A 21,433-nucleotide genomic window follows, 5' to 3' on the forward strand; every position below is an offset into this window, starting at 1 on the left:
TGCTCAGTAAATCTTTCCCAATGTTTGATGATCTGCACAAAATGAACATTGTGAATAGATAAGCTAAATTGGTTTAAAGCAGCCAGGCCAGATGTAGATGCTACTAAGGCACTAGCATGGAGGGAGGAAAACCCATCTCCCTGACCATATTCTGCAGTCAGATATTGGATGTGTTATGACACCTATGATGATGCGGCTCTTTTAACAAGGTTAAGCTGTCATTGCTATCTATTTTTCTCCATGTTTTCATTATGCTTTTGCTATTCAGTTCATGTATGGGATTGCTTCCTTAAATAAAGCTTACACTTTTGGTACAGGAAACAGTTTAAACTCCTGTTTCAGAAATATTTGTCCTCGTGACAATCAAGAGTCAGTAAAAAAATTTCAAGAGACTCGCTGGGAATTTTATTACACAATGAGAAAATTAAAACATTCTCGAACAAAAAAAAGTCATTGATAAATAACAAACTTTGTAACTAATCAACTTTCATGGATATGTCATTATATTTACTGCTGAACACTGTGCAGATGCATATATACAGACTCAATGTTTAAATATCCCTGATGACTGCATTAAATTAAAGCTATTTACACTGTTCGAGTACCAGTCTTAGTCATCTAGCACAATTACTTGAAACAGCACAAAAGTTCTTAGTGTATATCTGTACTGTGACTAGATTTAATTGAATTAGGATAATCTCAGATTACTCTATTGATATTCATAGAAGGGAAATGTTTGAGAGTTTGGCCTGTAGCAGAAAAAAACTACACGCAAATGAAACAGATGCCTTGTGCTCACTGGGCCAGTCTCCACCACTGAAATGAAGGTCCAAGGAGAATTCAGCATCTGGCAGTCATCTATAGTGCACAAGTCTTAATCTGATGAAAACTTGCATTTCAGTCACACCTCACATAAAACCACTGGGAAATCAACATGGATTCGTGGATGGTCCAGTTTAACCATCCCCTGTAGAAAAAAAAAGATAGATCAGGTAATTCAGGGAGTTAAAAAAAATGATCAGCTTGCATTTATGGGCTATTTAACATATTGCTAACAATTCTATTGTGAATGTTCTACTAAGCAGCTCCTATGATGAATAGCAAAAATTATAAATCACCTATCATAATCCACGTTTGTGACTGAACAACTCAATGTCTCGATTGAACAGTTCTTTTAAACAGCTAGTACAATGGTTCAAGTGACCTTTAGCTGTATTGTATGATTTCTCAAAAATGTTAAGATGGATAATAAAGGCTGGGTTTTCCAGTAACACACACCTTAATGTAGTACCCAGTGGTTTCAGTACACATAAGCAAAACTCAAGGTATCCTGATGGCAATACTGCTACTTGGGGATAGAGATACAAGACAATCAAATATTGAAACCATAGGAAGACAAAGTAGTTTCTAATGCTGACCTTTCATACTTTGCTGCTGCAGAGAAACAAATTTGTATTAAATGATTGTTTCCCTTTACGATGTTGTCCAAACTAACTTGAAAAATGATAAGCTGCATTGTTTTAGTGAAAGTTTTCACTATAAATGTCCACTAATTTTTTGGATGATTCAAAATATCTATTAAAACCAGCCTCTAATCTCTTTCAGAAACTGGTACATGCTGCTATTTTAGTTGAACTGCAATCAGATTTATTGGTCTTTAACCAAAGTGGTTTGGATATAATTGTATCAAGTTTGTCTCTGTTTTACATCTGACTAACAGCCAGTGACTGCTGCTTTAAGTTCACAATTTGGATGGATGGATGAAAGGAATTTGCCTGCTACTGTTTAGTTTAAGAGTTCCAGATTATTTAGTGTCTCAATCTCATCCCTACTACAAATTTACTCAATCCTTTCTGCAGCTTTCCTGTGACCTTAACATGTTTTGCCTGAACTCTAACATTTACTGATCCATACTTATCCAAGGAGTTGTTGGTTTGGTACCATGAAGGCCATTGCGAACGCAATGGTTCAGATCTTGTAAAAGAAAAGTCATTGCTGCAGCCGTTTAAATAAGAAGGGCATGACAGAATCACATGGATGTTCTTCCACAGCTGATATCACAGGAATTGCCTAGGAAGTTGAAACTGCTAATGGGCAAACACATGACATCTGGGCCCCTGTGGGAAAGTCCATGACAGAGTTAGACTTGGAAATTTTAGTTAGTTCCATCTGATTTTGCTTAAGTTACTGAGGAAAGGTCAGAAAATTAAAATCTATCCCGAGTAAAATACTAAAATCCAACATGCCATGGACTCCACTGCACCCCTCTACCCCGGAGAAAGCATTTTCTTTGTTTCTCCTCTCTCTTTCAACAGCATTTAGCCCACCATATATCTATGCCCCTTCAGTTCTGAAAGGTTATATTTAACTCATAACATTAACTGTTTCATCCTCCACAGGTACAGACTGACAGATATCAGACCTCATGAATATTTTCAACATTGTTTTCTTATGGATTTATAGCATCGGAGTTATTTTGCTTTTAAATTGCTACTTGTTCTGTCATAGAAATTCCTTAATGAGTCATACTAGTGGCAATCTCTGTTTTTTAATGTGGGCAAGGCTCTTGCTGCCTCAGCATCCTCAGCTATCACTTACACCTAATGTGCACCAGCCAGCATACCCTGGTGCCTCATCACATCCAATAAGCTGAAATAAACAAGTATCAGCTTCACCTGGTGCAGAGATAAGACATCACCACTCAGTGTATTAAGTCCAGAATAACAGATGAATTAGATGATCCCAGCAAGAGGGCAGAGGCTTTGGAGGCAAACAGACAGCGAACCTATGTCCAATCACCTTGGAATATTTTAGGGACCTTGAAGAACATCACCCTCTAGTGAGCAATACAGCAAAGTCGCAAAAGGTGGCGTGGTGCAGAAGTAACCAGCATGACATTGTATTCAATCTGTGGCAACAGTAAGAAACTTGAAGGATAAGGTATGGAAATTAAGCAATAGCATTTTGCGTCCCTCATTCTCAAATGGGAACAGGTTTGGGAAAAAAAAACTCAGGTGGATGCTCACTTATAACAAATGCTGCAATTGAACCACTTGCACAGAATGGCTGCAGTATTTGGGTTTATAATAGGGTTATAATTACTATACAATTGTTTGAAGGGTTTGCTGCTTTTGAACAAACTACATAAATGCATAATCTTTACTGGAACTTGATCCAGAGAAAACAAAAAGGATACACTAATTACAAAGCAGTATATTTGCTTCTCACCTGAGGTATTAAATTTTTATGAATTCTTTTCAGTTTAGCCTTTTTCCTTCCATTCTTTGTGACAAATGTTTCTTCATAGAATTCATGAGCCAAATCACCATCTTCATCATAATACATCGAGCTGCAAAGGCAAAAAAAACCCACAAACAATGTAGTCTGTCACAAAATGGATATACAACATTAAAATGAAATTTTGTTGCCAGCTGAAAATCTAGAAGTCTCCACAATGTATTCACAATAATTTAATGAAAAATTAAAGTGTGTTGTTAGGTATATTTATGAAAGTGGCTTTATATTAAAAAAATGGCAAGGCTTTTATATATGGACATACTCTTACCAAAATTTAAACCTCCTGACCAGATTGGCCTCTGAATGCTTTAGAAAGTTTACAACCAAAAAAAAAGGGAAAAATTACTAAGCTAGCTTTAGTATTTAATGATCACTTCAAAGTCCTGTTAATTATTGTCCTTTCCCTGTACACTCAATCATACTTGGGGAAACCACGTGCTCTGCTAAATTTTTGGCACAGTCCACAGTTGCTAGTGTCAATATTCAATTTTGTCCTGCAATTGTAAGATTTTATTAGGCCACCCAGAACTTTTTCGGGGCCACTGAATGAGTTCAAAAGGTGACAGTTAGGGATTGAAGACAAGTGTTTGTGGAGACTCCATTTTTTTGGAAAAAAACATGTGGCGGTTAACTGTATTATTGGGAAGGCAACTGAACTACACTTATTGCTTGTGGGTGGAGTTATTGAGGGGTTAAGAACAGGTAGATGGCTCTGTGCTGCAAGAAGAAACTCAAAAGAAATTTTGGGGATTAGCTGGAGTCAAGTTTCAGTCATGAAGAAAACCAGGAAAATTGCTACACTCAAGACAGTTAGGTGCCAGAACAAGAGTAGCCACTGAGGCAGTCTAAGACGCAGCATCTCTCAAGGTGTTTCAAAGCCAGTCTTGGAAAAGTGTAGAACTGCAATTGAGTTGAATGAAATTTGATGACCCATCGTGTCAATAACATCTGAATTTGGAGGGGGGGGGGGGAAGGGGAAGAGAGAGGAGAAAGAGGGGGGGCGGGGTGCGCTTTGCTGAGAAATCAGTTGGCTATGCCTGGATAGCATTTGTCATTAGGTATGCATTATGGGGTTTCCAATTACAGAATAATATCCATATATTCCACATGTTAACGCTCTGAGTTAGAAATAAGTTGTACATGTTTGTAGACTAATGTTATTTGTATGAAATTAGAATTTTGTTGATTTGTTCAGTAAGTTACTTCTCAGGAACTCATCCTTTATTTTTAAAGTAGACAAAGATAACTGGCTCCAAACCAGATTAAAGTAAAAAGTTTTGATCTGGTTTAAGATCTAACAATACACTAGAGTTCTCGAGCTGAATACTGATGTTGAGTATAGTCCTGACCCCAAAGGAACATGACTATTTTCTAAGTAGCCTTTCAGAGATGCCTGCTCCATTATAAACAAAATTTGATGTACTTGCCAGATCATGACTTCGTGAAGGAGTTTACATTTCCAACCAGATCATCCATGAATTTTTATGGAGGTGGTTGGTTTACTAACAGAATTATTTTATTGCAAATTTAGTAGTTATTCTTAAAATCTAAATGCCTAAGTAAATAGCTACCATGTGCTGCTCAAGTACCTGTGCAGCAAATTTAAGTTCCCCTCTGCAACGCAAATATAGAAATGGAGGAATGAGTTACTTTGCATCAACTGAAATGTAACATGACTGTAACAAATTATCCCTGTTGCCCAGCTGGATAGAACTACACTTTTTGTTCCATTCTCATCTGGTTAATCTTAACCTGATAAATACCTGCAATGGTTTCTCTTGCCACATCTGTGCTGATACCACCAGGGTCCCCAAAGAGTGTGCGCGCTTGAGCAAAAGCAAGATGTTCCCTTCTCTGAAGTCATCAGCTTTGACACCAGCTGGCAGTTGTCAGATTGGCCAGACAGCTTCCCAGTTTGGTGTAATATTTACCATTGTCTAAGTGTACCCTTCTATTCCAAGATTTGCTTCTGAAACCCTCATCCACATCATTTACCTCTAGATTTGACTGCTCCAATGCTCTCCTATGTCCTACCTTATATAAAGGTGAGGTCACCTGTAGCTCTGCTGCCCATGTCCTAGCATGCATTATATTCCTTTCCACCAATGTTCAAGGGCTCACTGACCCATAATTTTAAAAATTCTCAATTTTGTTTTCAACTCTTGTAGCTTCATCACATCCTCATTAATTTATTTGAGCTCCACAAGTGTCCAAAATATCTTCACTTTTCTTAATTCTGGCATCTACCTCAAAAAGTAGATAATTCAAATTACAGTCCTTTTAACTTGTTGCAACTCTAATTCTACAGATAAGCAGTCAACAATGTGCACTTTACTAGCATCTTTAACAAAAGGAAACATATCACAGCACTTCACAGGAATGAAGTGATTAGCCAAGAATTGACAAGTGTAAAGAGATATGAGGACAATGGCTTGGCCAATGAGGAGAGCTGGAGACAAAATTCCAAACTTTAGGTCCAAGCTGTCTGAAGACAATTAACACTAGGATAAAGATGTGGGGTCACCAGGAGCCAAAATTGGAGGGCTGGAAGAGTCACAAAATGGATGGGCAAGGTCATGCTGAGATTTGGACAAGAAAAAGTGTTTTAGAATCAAAGCACTGGATGGAAGGCAACATAGAGAAATATAATTTAAATTATCTTAACTTAGTGGAGGGTGGAAACCCAGCTTGAGCAGCTTTGGGACTAGAGGTAACACAGCAATGGATAAGGGTTCCAGTAGCAGAGGAGCTGTGACATGGGCAATACAATGAAAGTATAAGCAGACTGCTTCTGATAGAGAGGTGAAATGGTTATACTGTACTTAGGACTAGTTACAGAGGTTGTAAACAGTTTAGCTCAGTCTAAGAATGACTAGAGACTAGAGTTTGGAGGGAGTGGAATTATAGTGAATAATTTTTGTTTGTTACCGATAGGAGGACCCTGTTTGTACTGTGCAATCCATGTCTTTCAACACGTTGCTTTAAATTCAGTTACAACTGAGTTTAACTTCCCTTCACTATTCTGTTGCTGCATCTCTCTCAACCATTAAAAGGAATGTCACATTGATGGTGTAGTGATCAAGGATTCAAATGTACCCTTATTTTGTAAATTACAAAAGGATTAAAATAACTTGCACTGTGTATTCTAAGCTGCTAGTGATGTGGCTCACTTGACATCAACTAGGTATGTCCAAAACATGCCAGCATTAATTACATTGTATTGAACCGAGAACCCAGATATTGAGAATCATTTACAGGTTAGCATCAGAAAAAGGAAACCATTAAAGTGGTTGTGAAAATTTCAACTAATTTGCTAAATGTCAGAGAAGGAAAACTGTCACTCACATGCTGTCTGGTCAACATTTGAATCTGCCCCACAGAATGTTAGCCCTGAAGTGAGTCAGCAAGCTAATTCTTGAGCAGAGGAAGTAACCCACCATTTAATTTCAGGACAATCAGCAGTGCACGTTAAAGTGTGCCCTCTCTACTGTCACCAATATTAGATAGCAAATCAACAATTCATTAGCAATATGTAATGCCTATTTTTTATTTAGGCAAATCCAACTTAAAATATATACTATTAACAGTGGTGGCAGTGTGCTCTCAAGCACAAGAAACAAAAGAATAAATCAGTGTAAATAACTGCTGCTCCAATGCTCTTTGCCCTCTGTCACTGATTGAGAAATTGTGCAAGGACGCATGAATATCATGAATCAAGCCCTGGGAACTCAAAATAATCTGAATACATTTCAACATTAGAATAATTTCATTCACTACTATTTCTTACACCTGAACCTAAAATGCTTCATTTTAAAATGGATTCGGTAAATGATTAATAATGGAATTAACAACTAACAACCACTTTGATTGTTTATAACTACATTCAAGTTTGCCCTGGCAGTTAAGTATTTCTTCTTCACTTTAGAATGTTGTCAAATTATGCTCCAGCATTTGGAATGGTTCCCATCTTTGCCTACAAAATAAATGGAATCCTATCTTAAACTATACCAGCATAATTAGATGGCTCAACAGTGCACAAAGAAATTACATGAGATCACTGCTTCTGACAATTATAACCAACAACTTTCAAAAGTTGAAACAATATTCAGAAGATGCACCTTCCAGATCCACCTAGTGCAGAAACACACATGTACAAGCTAGAAGGCCAAAATCTGTGCCGAGTTCTGACTTTAGCTCAGGCAGAATGCTCCAAGCACCATCCCAAGTAACTGAGAAAGTAATAGTGTTCTAGAGTGGCCAAACTGTAGAAATCCTCACTGTAGAAATGGTTACTGGGTAAAAGAGATCAGATTCAAATTCTTTCTACAGACAAATTGTCTAGGTGCATACTTTAGAATGTCCGCTTCAATAATGTACTCGCAGGTTGCTCATGTCAATGGAACCCACCTCAGCAGAATCTGCTCTTCCAAACAAAGGGTCATTTGTTACCCTCACCTTTCCAGACCAGATCCACTTACTGTAACTATTTTCCAGGTTTTAAACTCTACTTAAAACTGGAAATTGCTTCAAATCTCATTACTGAAACTGTCATTATTAACATTTATGGACTCAGACATTTAAAGCACAGATGTAGGCCATTTAGGCCATCATATCTGCACCAAAGTTATGACATTAATCTTATTTTCCAACTTTTGACCCATATCCCAGAGGCTATGGCAAAACAAGTGAATATCTAAATACTGCTTAAAATGTTATTAAGATTGTGACAACCTGTGAATGATATGAGTTCCAGATTCTCACTACCTTCCAAGTGAAAACATTTCAATTCTCCTCTTAGCTTTCAACCCCTTACCTTAAATCTACTTCCACCACCTACAGTTATTGACCCCTCTACGAATGGAAAAGGTGCTTTTCTACTCAATCCTTAGGCCACTCAACAGTATACACCTCTATCAAATCACCTTTGCTGGTTCAAGAAAACCAACCCCAGCCCATTCAATCTCTCCTCAGTTCAGATAACATTCTGGGATACCTTGTCTGCATACTCTCTAGTACATGGTTCCCTATGTGACCAGAACTACATACCATACTCCAGTTGTGGCCTAACTAGCATTGTGTGCAGGTCCAGCATGACCTCCTTGATCTAACATTCTATGCTCCAGCTAATAAAATCAAGCATTCCATGTGTCTTAACCACCCTACCTGTCCTGCTTTTAGAAGTCTGTAGATATGCACATCAAGGTCTATCTGATTTTCAGTGCACTAACAGGGATATGTAGAATAATGTCTTGCCTTTTTGTCTTCAAGTGGATTACCTTCAAATTCCTTGTGGAGTAGGTGGGGTGTTGGGTTGCAGTCCACATGCTCTAGGTAGTGTCACACCACTCAAATATTCAGTATTTCAGGCTGAATTCCAGGTGCCATTGCTGTTCCCAGCTAAGATCTTCCAGGTTACAGCAATTCCTCTCCCGAGTTGCCATGCTATCAAATTTTGTACCACGTGCAAACTTCTTAAACATACCCCCTAACTATTGTCCAATTATTATGAACTCTAACAGGGAGAGGTTAGCATCCTGATCAATGACATCTACTCAAGTATAAAAGGCAAAGTCCTTATTAAAAAAAAAGCACAAGTGCCTGCAAATACAAAGACTGCAGAAGAATAAACCTCTTCAATATAAAGTAAAATACATAAACTTAGCAGCTCACTGCCAAAAGCAGCATTATTTAGGCAGTTTACATTATACAAACATCTGCCAAACCAGTAGAGGATATCATTCCCATTTTTCTAGTCTCGTTTATGAGGTTGACCTTTCCCCCAATACAGTAAGTGATCGAAAAGGAGACTCAAAATTCAGTAAAGAGAAGAATCCATCCTTTCCCATCTACATTATAAAGTAACAGAACTGACAGCAGATATAACCAACATGCTGCACCAGGGAAAAGCAGGTTGTTGTTTGCTGCTTATGATTCCCATGACAATTTCTCAATCTTAGCTAAGTTGTAAACTACACATGGCAAGGGACATTAGTGCAGATGTGTACAGGGGTGTAGCAGCACGTAGAAACAAGAGATCAGAATTTGTCAGGCGCACAATACTAATAACCTGCTCTCAATTATGGGATTAATGTGGCTAGATACATGCCCTGAAATAGATCACTTTCCCAAATTCTTAAAAGGTGGAATAGTGTAAATTAAATGGGGCATACAGAACATAAAAAACATTTTAAAATAAGGCTTAAAGAGAGGAAGATGCTAAACTTCAAAACTGATTAAATTTTAAAAATTTATGAATAATTTGATCTCATTAATGCAAACTTTGCCTGATATTACTGATCAAATTCAAAACATTGTCATATCAGAGGAGGAGAAAGTGAGGTCTGCAGATGCTGGAGATCAGAGCTGAAAATGTGTTGCTGGAAAAGCGTAGCAGGTCAGGCAGCATCCAGGGAACAGGAGAATCGACGTTTCGGGCATAAGCCCTTCTTCAGGATTCCTGAAGAAGGGCTTATGCCCGAAACGTCGATTCTCCTGTTCCCTGGATGCTGCCTGACCTGCTGCGCTTTTCCAGCAACACATTTTCATATCAGAGGAGGCCCATTGCAAATATTTGAGAATGTAGCTTAGTACAGCACCCAACATGAACAAATAGTGGTAAGTTATGAAAAATAAAAAAGCAAAACTATGGATGCTGGAAATCAAAAGAAAACAGAACCTGCTGGAAAAATTCAGCAGGTCTAGCAGTATCTGCACAGAGAAAGCAGACTTAATGTCTAGGGTCCAGAGACCTTTCTTCAGTTCTGATGCTACAAGGACTGGCAAGTTACTTGTTAGTTTAACTTCTCAAAGTAGCTTCATGGCATTTAACAGGTATCTGAAGTCTCAACTGCATACCATCACAATCCTTGGGATGAAACAATCCAATGATTTGTGATAATATGTTGCCCTGGAAAAGGCCCTAAGAACCTTCTCTAGAGTTTCTACACTGGCACTAAAATTCAAACGCATATGAGAAAAAAAAACTAAGCACTCCCAAGACACTTTTCTTTATATGACAAGAGGGTTCAGCACCAGAACTTTCACCTTAAATATTACATGGGCCATCCTTGGCTCAAAAGTAGTACTGCTGTCTTAGTTAAGAGTTGTGGAATTAAGCCCCACTGAAGACATGGTCATATTGCTGATCTGTAATTCGACATAATACTTGGGCATGCTCTCATGTCAAAGTGCTGGAGAAACTCAGCATCTGTAGAGAAAGAAACAGAATGTTTTGAACTAACTATAACATCCTTCAATGAAGATAGCAGTATGATGGGTTCATGCTAAGGAAGGAGGGAGGACAACAAACCATACTTTCAAAGTAATTTACTCGCTGCAACATGCAAGTCACAAGAGATGTTCTATTAAATGGAAGTTTTTTAAATTGATAAATATTCAAGAACATATCAAAACTTTGCTCATTTCAGGAAAAATCTCCAGACAGTATATTTAATGGTCTGCTTGTTTATGAAATATTACTGCTCCATTGACATCTTAGACCAACTTGAAGTACATCATCAGTAATTACTAAAGATATACTATTCAATCCACCACAATCATTCCTCTGTCATTTGCCCTAGCAGATGTGACAGTTCTGAAGTGAAGTCCCGCAGAGGTCTTTTTGCACAGCTAGGCATGCTCACAATTTTAAATAGAAAAATAAAAACCATTACATGAAGTGCAAGAGGAAATTCTTTACTTGGCAGTTTGGTTGGATGCAAAGGATCTCATGAAAGAATAGCGGGGGGCTTTAAGATAAATTGGCCACCTTGGTAAATATAAATGGGATAAGTCAACATACTTTCATCATGGCAAGGGATACAGAAGGAGAATGTCCGGGTCCTATTCAAATAGAACTTCCACCCCACCCTCCCCCCTGAGTGGAAACTCAGGCCCAGTCCTGTGGAGGAAAATAGATTTAAACTTTGAACCTGATGTGACTCTTCTTTATGAGACATACTTCAATTCTGAAGAGTTGTACCAAACTCAAAACATTAACCATTTCTCTCCACATATGTCACTTGATCTGCTGAACTTCTCCAGCACACTGCTGCACTTCAGATTTCCAGGATCTGCAGGAGCTTGCTTTTAAACAGCAATAAACTTACACAAGAGTTAAGGTGAAAAGCTAAGCCACTTCAAAAGCAGTAATGTCCTTAGCCCACACCATCCCTCCCCTGGATCTCTGCCACACACCCCCAGCCCAAACTACACCATCCCTCTCCTGGATCCCAGATCCCCCCCATATCCATCCATCCCCTGGACAGCCTGGCTGCTGCCAACTCTGCCTCCATAATCTGACCTGAACCGCTCCATTCCCACTCCACCCTACCCTCTAACCTTCGGCGGCTGAAGACGAAAGGAGTAGCCCCGAGCCGGCCGCCTTTGTACCGTGCCAGGCTCTGCTCGCCGACGCCGTTCGCCGAGTCGCTGACGGCGCCCGACCCGAAGGGCCAAAAGGTGCGGCCTTTGGAACTGCTGCCGCCCATTATCAGCCGGAGACCATCTCCGAGCGGCGGCTCTCGGACGTAGGTGAAAGGGAGTGAGGGTGGGAAGAGGGAGGCGAAGGGTGGTTGGTGGCGAGGCGGGAGAGGGCTAGGCCTGAAGCCTGGGTCTCGCGTACCCACGCTCGAGCTGCTCAGTGACCGTTAGGAGCTGCAATGATAAGGACCCCGCCCACGGTCGGAGTCTGTCCACACAGCCGCCTGTTTGCAACCACTTTCACGTCAGTGGCCGGGGCCGGCGGATATGACGTCGAGGATAGGCGGTGGCAGCAGGTCGTTGGGCTGTCAGGTCAGGTGGTGAGGTGTGTTAATTTGTTAGTTTAGTTTGCGACATCCTTGATGTAAAATACCCTCCTCTATTTTATAGAGAAAAGTACTGTAAAATACGTATAAATAGATGTGTAAGCAATATGATGTACAACGGAGTGTTAGGTTCAACCTCAACATCGCCTTCTGCTAGGAGGACTCGTGTTCTTTGTTGAATCTTTTACCTTGGGACAGGTGGGCTCCAACCCCCTGACACCGTTTCCAAGGTCCACATTTAGGGTTGCCAGCGCCAGTTGGATGCATTCCTGGAGGCTTATGAAACCTCCGTCAAGCCCTTTGTCCAGTCAAACGCCTTGCCCCCAATTTTCAACCAATTAACTATCCAAGGAATATTTGCAGTAAATTTCATTTTCTTTTCCTTGCATTTCTGTTGGGTTCCTTATGGCTGATTCATCTCCCAATTCCAGGAAACCGCAGGGCAATTCTACAGCAGCTTCTTCCCAGATGTTATCAGACTTATGAAAGGACCTCTCATATTAGAGTTGATCTTTCTGTGCACCTTCTCTGGAGCTGTAATACTATATTCTGCATTCTATTCTATCATCTTGATGGATTTATGTAAGGTATGATTTGTCTGGATAGCATGCAAAACAATACTTTTCACAGTATTTCTATACATGTGATAATAATAAATCAAATCAAATCAAATCAAATTAAGAGGGGCATGGATAGGATAAATGGAAAAAGTCTTTTTCCTGGGGTCGGGGAGTCCAGAACTAAAGGACATAGGTTTAAGGTGAGAGGGGAAAGATATAAAAGAAACCTAAGGAGCAACTTTTTCACACAGAGGATGGCACGTATATGGACTGAGCTGCCAGAGGAAGTGGTGAAGGCTGGTGCAATTGCAACATTTAAAAGGCATCTGGATGGGTATATGAATAGGAAGGGTTTGGAGGGATATAGGCTGGGTGCTGGCAGGTGGGACTAGATTCGGTTGGGATAACTGGTCAGCATGGGGCGGGTTGCTCCTTGGATGCTGCCTGACCTGCTGTGCTTTTCCAGTGCCACATTTTTCAACTCCATCTGACAAAGCTATGCTGACTATCCCTGATCAAACATTGCCTCTCCAACTGTAAATTAATCCTCTCCTTCAGAATTTCCTCCAATAGTTTCAATTCGACTGATGAGACTCGTTGATCTGATTTTCCTGGGCCTTGGTTGTCTTGTCATCTCTGGCCATAGTGGAATTAGAAATTTGGCTCAGAGACCCTCTAATTTCCTCCTTCATCTCCCACAGCAACCTGGGATACAATTAATCAGAACCTGTGGATCTGTCCACTTTTAAGCCTGCCAAAACCTCTAATGCCCACTCACTCCCTATATCAATCTGCTCAAGAATCTCTCAGTTTCTCTTACCAAATTCTGTACCTACATCCTCCTTCGTTCCTCTTACCGAATTCTGTACCTACATCTTCCTTCTCCCAAGTGAAGACATATTTAACACACTACCATCGTCCTCTGGCTCCACATACACATTGATCCTTGGTCCAAATAGGCTCCACTCTTTCAATGGTTATTCTCTTCCCCTTTATGTACTTCAGAATATCTTGGGATTCTCCCTAATTTTACCTGCCAGTGTATTTCCTGCCCTCTCTTTTGCCCTCCTAATTACTTTCTTCAACTCCCCGCCCCTCATACTTTCTATACTCCACAAAATTGGATACACAATTGGCTTGATGGTAGGAAGCAGAGGGTAATATGGAAGGATACTTGTTGGACTGGAGGCTTGTGACTAGTGGTATGCCTCAGGGGTTGTTACTGGGCCCATTGCTGTTTATCTCTATCAATGATTTTGATGAGAATGTGCAAGGCATTCGAGACAGCTCAGGGAATCCCTGAAGGACTCAACTTGTATCTTCCGTTGCTTCTTCCCGGAGATTGTACTCTGTGGTAGTCTGAAATATAAACTCTTACAGACAGTTTAATTTCAATTATTACCTTTATTTACCAATGGCATCAATATTACACTATAACATAGATACCTACAAGCCAGGCTTGAGCTCAGATTCTAAAACCATTAGCAGAGTAGTGGCGCCAGCTCTTACTCCTGAGAGCTCTCTCAGGCTACTCCCCTTATTGCTGAAAACAAGCTGTCGTTATACAGAATTTGGTGTTAAAATTACAAAAACGCCACACGTCCTTAAGCAGATAAGCAGTAACAAAATGGCAAAAGTTTGCAGAGGAAGTGAAACTCAGTGAAACGTCTGTGTAAGCTACATGCACAGCAAAGTGGGAAACCTTGATCCAGCCAGGCCAAATGGTCAATTTGTTTTGGCTAATACATTATAACGAGAGACTAGTGAAAAGGTCATGAGGTAACCTTGCTCAGCTAACATGTTCAGTATCATTGTCCTACAAAATGGCTTTTTCTTTTAAAATCATCTTAGATTCCCAGAATGCAAATTAAACTCATAACATTCCCGGATCTTGAGCTCCCAGGAACAACACACAAACATTCAATCCATGACAAGCCAGTGTTCACTCAAATCAGACCATAAAGGGTTAATTTTCCATCAGCTTCCGTCCTCCCCCCACCCCTCTCTCTGTCCCTTGAACTCTTCAGTCAGTAAATGTAATTTATAGAAGAATGTTTTCTCTCTCTCACTCGCACATAAACATCTTCCAACTTCCTTACTATGTCAGTTTTTTCCTAGCCTGTAAAGGTAATGAGACATTCACATAACAGCACAGTCAAGATGAGGGAACTGAGCTTCATAAATTCAAATCTGCTCAGTGTGTTATACATGAACATGTATCAGGATTGATCTATCACATGCATATTCTATTCGGCTTATTAAATTACAAGTTCTTTTCCTATTGAGTATGAGTTTTGTTAAGAATCAATTTAGTTACTCTACATCCTATTGTAAAAATCTGCCTCCGGTGTGAACAAGTGAACAAATTTCACCACCTTATTTACACCGATCCGTTGACACTAAGAACAGATCTCCCCAATTCCTCTGAAGAAGCACTTGCCCGCATTTTCTATCGCAAATTTGTCACATTTACGGCTACATGCTTTCTCAGCGTGATTAGTAAGTTTGCAGATGACACTAAAATAGGCTGTGTCATGGACAGTGAGAAATGTTCTCAGAAATTGTAGTAGGACCTTGAGCTGCTGGGGAAGTGGGCTGAGAAATGGCAAATGGAGTTTGACGTAGATGAGTGTGAGGTTTTGCATTTAAAAAGTCAAATCAAGGTAGGAGTTTCATGATGATTGGTCGGGCTTTAAGGAATGAAGTGGAACAGAGGGACATTGGAGTTCAAGTGCAAGGTTCTCTGAAAGTGGAGTCACAAGTAGACAGGGCAGTGAAGAAGGCTTTTGGGACATTGGCCTTCATCAGTCAGGTCACCGTATACAGAAGTTGGGAAGACATTTACAAGGATGTTGCCAGGACTCAAGGGTCTGAGTTATTTGGAGAAGTTGGACAAGCTAGGACTTTTTTCTTTAGAGCGTAGGAGACTGAAGGGGGGAATCTTATGGAAGTGTATAAGATCATGAGAAGCACGGATTGGGTGAATGCACTCAGTCTTTTACCCAATGTTGGGGAATCGAGGATTAGAGGGCATCAGTTTGACATAGAGGGAAAAGAATCAAAGGGAACCCGACGGGCAACCTTTTTACACAGAGGGTGGTCCGCACATGGAATGAGCTGTCAACGGAAGTGTTTCAAGCTCCACTAGGGTGTCTGTTGATTTACTCCCTTTGTACTTGTTAAATGCCTCTCTTTAACTTCTTATCCAATCCTGAATATTCCTAGACATCCAGGATTCTCTGTGCTTATTGCTCCTACATTTTACACTAAAGTGAAAATGTTGGGCTATACTTCCCCAATTCCTTATTGAACTCCCCCGAGTGTTCTGCTGTAGATATACTTGCAAGCAGAAGTTGGCAGTCTAATGTGGCCAAATCCTGCCTTATAATATGCCTTAGTGCAATCCAAAACACTTTTTCCTTCTCTCAGGCGAATCAACGTTTCAGGCAGAAGCCCTTCATTAGGAATGTTGAAACTTTATTGCTGGAACAGCACAGCAGGTCAGGCAGCATCCAGGGAACAGGAGATTCGACGTTTCGGGCATAGGCCCTTCTTCAGGAATGAGGAATTCCTGAAGAAGGGCCTTCTCATTCCTGAAGAAGGGCCTGTGCCCGAAACGTCGAATCTCCTGTTCCCTGGATGCTGCCTGACCTGCTGTGCTGTTCCAGCAATAAAGTTTCAACTTTGATCTCCAGCATCTGCAGACCTCACTTTCTCCTCTTCATTAGGAATGATACTGCCTGACCTGCTGTGCTTTTCCAGCATCTGCAGTCCTCACTTTTGCCTTAAAACATACGGTGTTGTAGCCACTAACACTAAAATGCTCCCCCACTGTCACCTTTAATACCTGTCTGACTTCACTTCCCAGAATTAGTCTTTTGTTGGATCATCAACATTAGGATATAAAAGTTCACCTGAATACATTTTCAAGAAATCTGCTCCTTCTAAGCCATTTACATCATGGCTGTCCCAGTTAATGTTGGGGAAGTCAAAATCTCCTGGTATATTTACCCTATCATTTTTTTTTACATAACTCAACAAATTGACTATAATTCCTTAATTGCCAGCTGACCGTTTGGGTAATATACTGTAATATACTCCAAGCAATGTGACCTTTTTTGTTCCTAAACTCAACTCATAAAGCCTCATTTGAAGACCTTCCAAGATATTGTCCCCCCATGCATTAACTGACTCCCTAATTAATGTGACACCACCTCCACTTTTACAAACCTCCTTGTCTTGCCTGAAGAGCTTATATTCCTAGAATGTTGATTTACCAGTACTGCCCCTCTGTCAACCATGTCTCTGTGATGTCAATAGTATCATAATTCCATGTGTCAATCCACACCCTTAAATCATCTGTTTTACATATAATATTCCTGGCATTAACATAGACGCCACCAAGCCTTGCCTTACTCCCTTGAAAGTCAACATGTTTGAACTCTGTCTGCCTTAATTCCTTTAATAAAGTATGTTGCATGTCATTTGAACTAACAACCTGTGTCCCTCCCCTACTGAATTATTTTAAACTACTCCTAATATCACAAGCAAACCCATCCACAGAAATGTTGGTTCCATTCTGGTTCAGGTACAGACCGGCCTGCTTGTACATGGGAGAGGCTGGGGGTGTTTTCCTTGCTGCATCGAAGGCTGTGGGGTGACCTTATAGAGGTTTAGAAAATGATGAGGGGCATGGATAGTATAAATGGACAAAGTCTTTTCCCCTGAGGTGGGGGGAGTCCAGAACTAGAAGGCATAGGTTTAGGGTGAGAGGGGAAAGATCTAAGGGGCAACTTTTTCATGCAGAGGGTGGTACGTGTATGGAATGAGCTGCCAGAGGAAGTGGTGGAGGCTGGTACAATTGCAAAATTTAAAAGGCATTTGGATGGGTATATGAATAGGAAGGGTTTAGAAGAATATGGGCCAAGTGCTAGCAGGTGGGACTAGATTGGGTTGGGATATCTGGTCAGCATGGGCGGGTTGGACCGAAGGGTTTGTTTCTGTGCTGTACACCTCTATGACTCTACAACTCGACATGTTCCACCTTCCCAGAAATGATCCAGGAATCCACTTAAACCCCCTCCTGCACTAATTCTTGAGTCGCACATTCGTCTTCCCTGTTCTCCAGTCTAGTTCTACTCCTATTTCGTGATCATGTAGATTGTTGACACCACAGTGGTGTCAATTCAGTACCTTCCAACACATATAAACTATGGAACGCTGTGTGGGCTACACCAAGAGTTGCTAATGCTGTATTTCACTTTGGCAAGACAGTTGAAATTCCATACCACTTGCCATCCAATAATACAGTTGCCCATGTTCCTGTATTGTTGGATTCCTGCCGCTGGGTATCATGGTTTTAGAGATTTTGATGAGTAACCCGGTAGTACTGACGACTACCAGCAGATGGCAAATTCAGTCTTGTATACCTAACAGGGCTCAGTGTATAAAACAAGACGTAAAGTATCTAACTCAAATGCGGAAATAGTGCTCAGTACTGAAAACAGCAAAAATTCATTTATTATATTTTTTATAAGTGGAAGGTGCAGTCATGTAAACATACATACCAACATAGGATTTGCGATCAGGAGTAGGTCATTCAGTCCTTGAGCCTGCCCTGCTATTTGATGAGAAAATGGATGATATAACTGAGGCCTAACTCTACTTTCTTGATTATTGCTACAATCTTTGACTCCCTTGTTAATCAAGAATTTATCAAATTAGCCTTAAAAATATTCAGCAATTCTGCCTACACTGGTTTCTAAGGAAGAGAATTCCATAGACCAATGACAGAGAGAAAAAGATTATCGCCTCCATATTAAATGTGAAACCTCTTATTTTTAAACGGTGTCCATAGTTCTTATCTTTCTCACAAGGGGAATCATTCCTCAGTATCTACACTCTCCAGTACCTTTAGGGTTTCATATGTCTCAATAAGGTCACCTCTCATTCTTCTAAATTCCACTCTTATATCCATTCGTCATAAGATAACCCATTTGTTCCAATCGAGTGAACTTTCCAGATGCAGTTTCACTCTATTTACTTTCTAATCACTAGCTGAACCTGCATACCACTTTTGGAGATTCATGTACCAGCACAAACAGGTTCCTCCAATATTGGAGTTTTGCAATCTTTCTCCATTTGAATCCATTTGAATAGTATGCTGTTTTTCTATTCTTTCTGCCAAAGGGAATGTGTTCATAATTCCCACATTGTACTATATTTGCCAAATTTTGCCCACACACTTAAATCATTTATATAATTTTGTAGTCCATCTGCCAAATATTTGCCCACACACTTAACCTATCCTTTTGTAGACTCCTTATGTACTCTTCACAATCTACTCCTATCTATCTTTGTGTAATTGGTAAACTTAGTAACAATACATTCTGTCATCAATATATATTGTAAATACTTGAAGCCCCCAGTATTAATCCCAGTGGTATTTCACAAATTACAATTTACCAACCTGAAAATTACTCAATTATCCCTCTTCTCTGCTTCCTGTTAAATAACTAATCCTCTGTCCATGCTAATGTTATCCTTTGCATCATAAGCTCTCCTTTTAATGATTTAGACGTGTCTGTGTTGGACAGGCGTGTACAAAATTAAAATTCACGCAGTACTAAGTTATAGTCCAACAGGTTTATTTGGAAGCACTAGTTTTTGGAGTGCTGCTCAACCGCCTGATGAAGGAGCACCGCTTCGAAAGCTAGTGCTTCCAAATAAACCTGTTGGACTATAACTTTGTGTGCTGTGTGATTTCTAACTTTTTTTAATGTAACTTTTGAGGTGGCACCTCATCAAATGCCTTTTTGAAATCAAGGTTCAGTACATCCCCCTATTGACATTGTTTTTTACTTCAAAGAGTTCTAACAAATTAATCAAGAATGATGTCCTTCAAAAAACCCACACCGACTCTGCTGGATTGAATTGTGATTTTCTAACTATCCTGCTATAACCTTCTTAATAATGGTTTCCATCATTTCCCTAAGAGAGAGATTGGACTAAATGGTCTGTAGATTCCTCCTTTCTGACTCCCTCTTTTCCTGAATGGAGGAGTCATCTTTGCTATTTTTCCAACAGCTGGGAACTTTGTAGAATCTACGGAACTTTGTAAAATTACAACCCATGCATATGCTATTTTCACAGCCAAATCTTATAAAATCCTAAAGGATGCAAACCATCAGGCCTTGGAGACTTGTCAGCCTTTAAGACCAATCATTTTCTCAGTTTCCTTTCCCTGTTGATTGGAATTGTTTTTAGTGCCCCTCCCTATCTCTTGACTTACAGTTATTTCTGGAATTTAGTTTTGCCTTCTCCACTAAAGGTAAGCACAAAATGTTAATGCTTTCACCACTTCCTTTTTTTTCCATTATCAATTCACTGCTGCCTCACAACGCCAGGGACCCGGGTTCAATTCCTGCCTTGGGCAACTGTCTGTGTGGAATTTGCACATTCTGCCCGTGTCTGCTTGTGTTTTCTCCAGGTGCTCCGGTTTCCCCCCACAGTCCAAAGATGTGCAGGTTAGGTGAATTGGTCATGCTAAATTGCCCATAGTGTTAGGTGCATTAGTCATGGGTAAATGGGTCTGGGTGGGTTGCTCTTTGGAGGGTCCATGTGGACTTGTTGTGCCGAAGGGGCTGTTTCCTCATTGTAGGGAATTAATCTAATCTAAAAAAATTCCACAGACCTGTGCGCTATAAAATCCATACTCACATTATCTATTCTTTTCCCTGTAAATATGTGTAACCTTATAAACTCATCCTATCTGCTTTTATATTTCTAGCTATCTTTTCCTTATTTTTAAATTTTTCTTCCTTATTCTTATTTAGTAATTCCTTGCTTGTTTTAAATTCTGTCCAATATCCTGACCTGCCATTAATCCTCACAATTTAAAAAAATTGATAGAATCTTCACGTCCTTAGTTAGCCATGGATGGTATATTCCCTACAGTCCTTCTCTCCTTATAATGCATCTTTGCTGAGTGTTAGGAAATAGCTTCTTATATTTGTGAAATAGCTCCTTATATTTCTGCCACAACATCTCTACTGTCCTACCCCTTAACTTTACTTTCTAGTTAATTTTAACTAGGTCTGATACCATTGTAATGGCCTTTATTTAAAGTTTGAGAGAAGATTTGTAGGTCAGGTGCTCGTTGCTGTGGTTCTGTTCGCCGAGCTGGAAGTTTTTGTTGCAAATGTTTCTGGGTGACATCCTCAGTGCTTGGGAGCCTCCTGTGAAGCGCTTCTGTGGTGTTTCCTCCGGCATTTATAGTGGCCTGTCCCTGCCGCTTCCGGTTGTCAGTTTCAGCTGTCCGCTGTAGTGGCCGGTTTATTGGGTCTAGGTCGATGTGTTTGTTGATGGAGTTTGTGGATGAGTGCCATGCTTCTAGGAATTCCCTGGCTGTTCTTTGTTTGGCTTGCCCTATAATGGTAGTGTTGTCCCAGTCAAATTCATGTTGCTTATTGTCTGCGTGTGTGGCTACTGACAACCGGAAGCGGCAGGGATAGGCCACTATAAATGTCGGAGGAAACACCACAGAAGTGCTTCACAGTGAACACCAAACGGAGAATTCACCACTAAGGTACACAGGAAAGCCACACACACAGACCAAGTCCTGAACTATGAAAGCAACCACCCCAATACACACAAACAAAGTTGCATCAAGACACTATTCAAAAGGGCCACAATACACTGCAGCACACCAGAACTGCAAAAAGAGGAAGAGGAACATCTATACAAGGTATTCGCCAAAAACGGATATCC

The 21,433-nt window shown here is 40.3% G+C and overlaps 1 protein-coding gene across 1 annotated transcript; it reads right to left on the bottom strand.

Moving 5' to 3' along the window:
• Positions 1-382: 382 nt before the first annotated feature.
• On the bottom strand, positions 383-12,073 carry LOC122559169 (tumor suppressor candidate 2-like). The gene is made up of 3 exons (XM_043708546.1): positions 11,638-12,073; positions 3,229-3,349; positions 383-967 (listed from the first exon to the last, which is right to left on the bottom strand). The coding sequence occupies exons 1-3, from the start codon at positions 11,784-11,786 to the stop codon at positions 902-904; spliced, it is 336 nt and encodes a 111-aa protein (XP_043564481.1). The 5' UTR covers positions 11,787-12,073; the 3' UTR covers positions 383-901.
• Between the last annotated feature and the right edge of the window lie 9,360 nt (positions 12,074-21,433).

Source organism: Chiloscyllium plagiosum, chromosome 18, assembly GCF_004010195.1.
Source record: "Chiloscyllium plagiosum isolate BGI_BamShark_2017 chromosome 18, ASM401019v2, whole genome shotgun sequence".
Taxonomy (NCBI): domain Eukaryota; kingdom Metazoa; phylum Chordata; class Chondrichthyes; order Orectolobiformes; family Hemiscylliidae; genus Chiloscyllium; species Chiloscyllium plagiosum.

Coding starts and splice junctions, on each gene's coding strand:
- LOC122559169 (XM_043708546.1), bottom strand. CDS start 11,786: ATGGGCGGCAGCAGTTCCAAAGGCCGCACCTTTTGGCCCTTCGGGTCG. Junction 3,350..11,637: donor TTCGTCTTCAGCCGCCGAAG/GTTAGAGGGTAG, acceptor TTGCCTTTGCAG/CTCGATGTATTATGATGAAG. Junction 968..3,228: donor ATAAAAATTTAATACCTCAG/GTGAGAAGCAAA, acceptor TTTTTTCTACAG/GGGATGGTTAAACTGGACCA.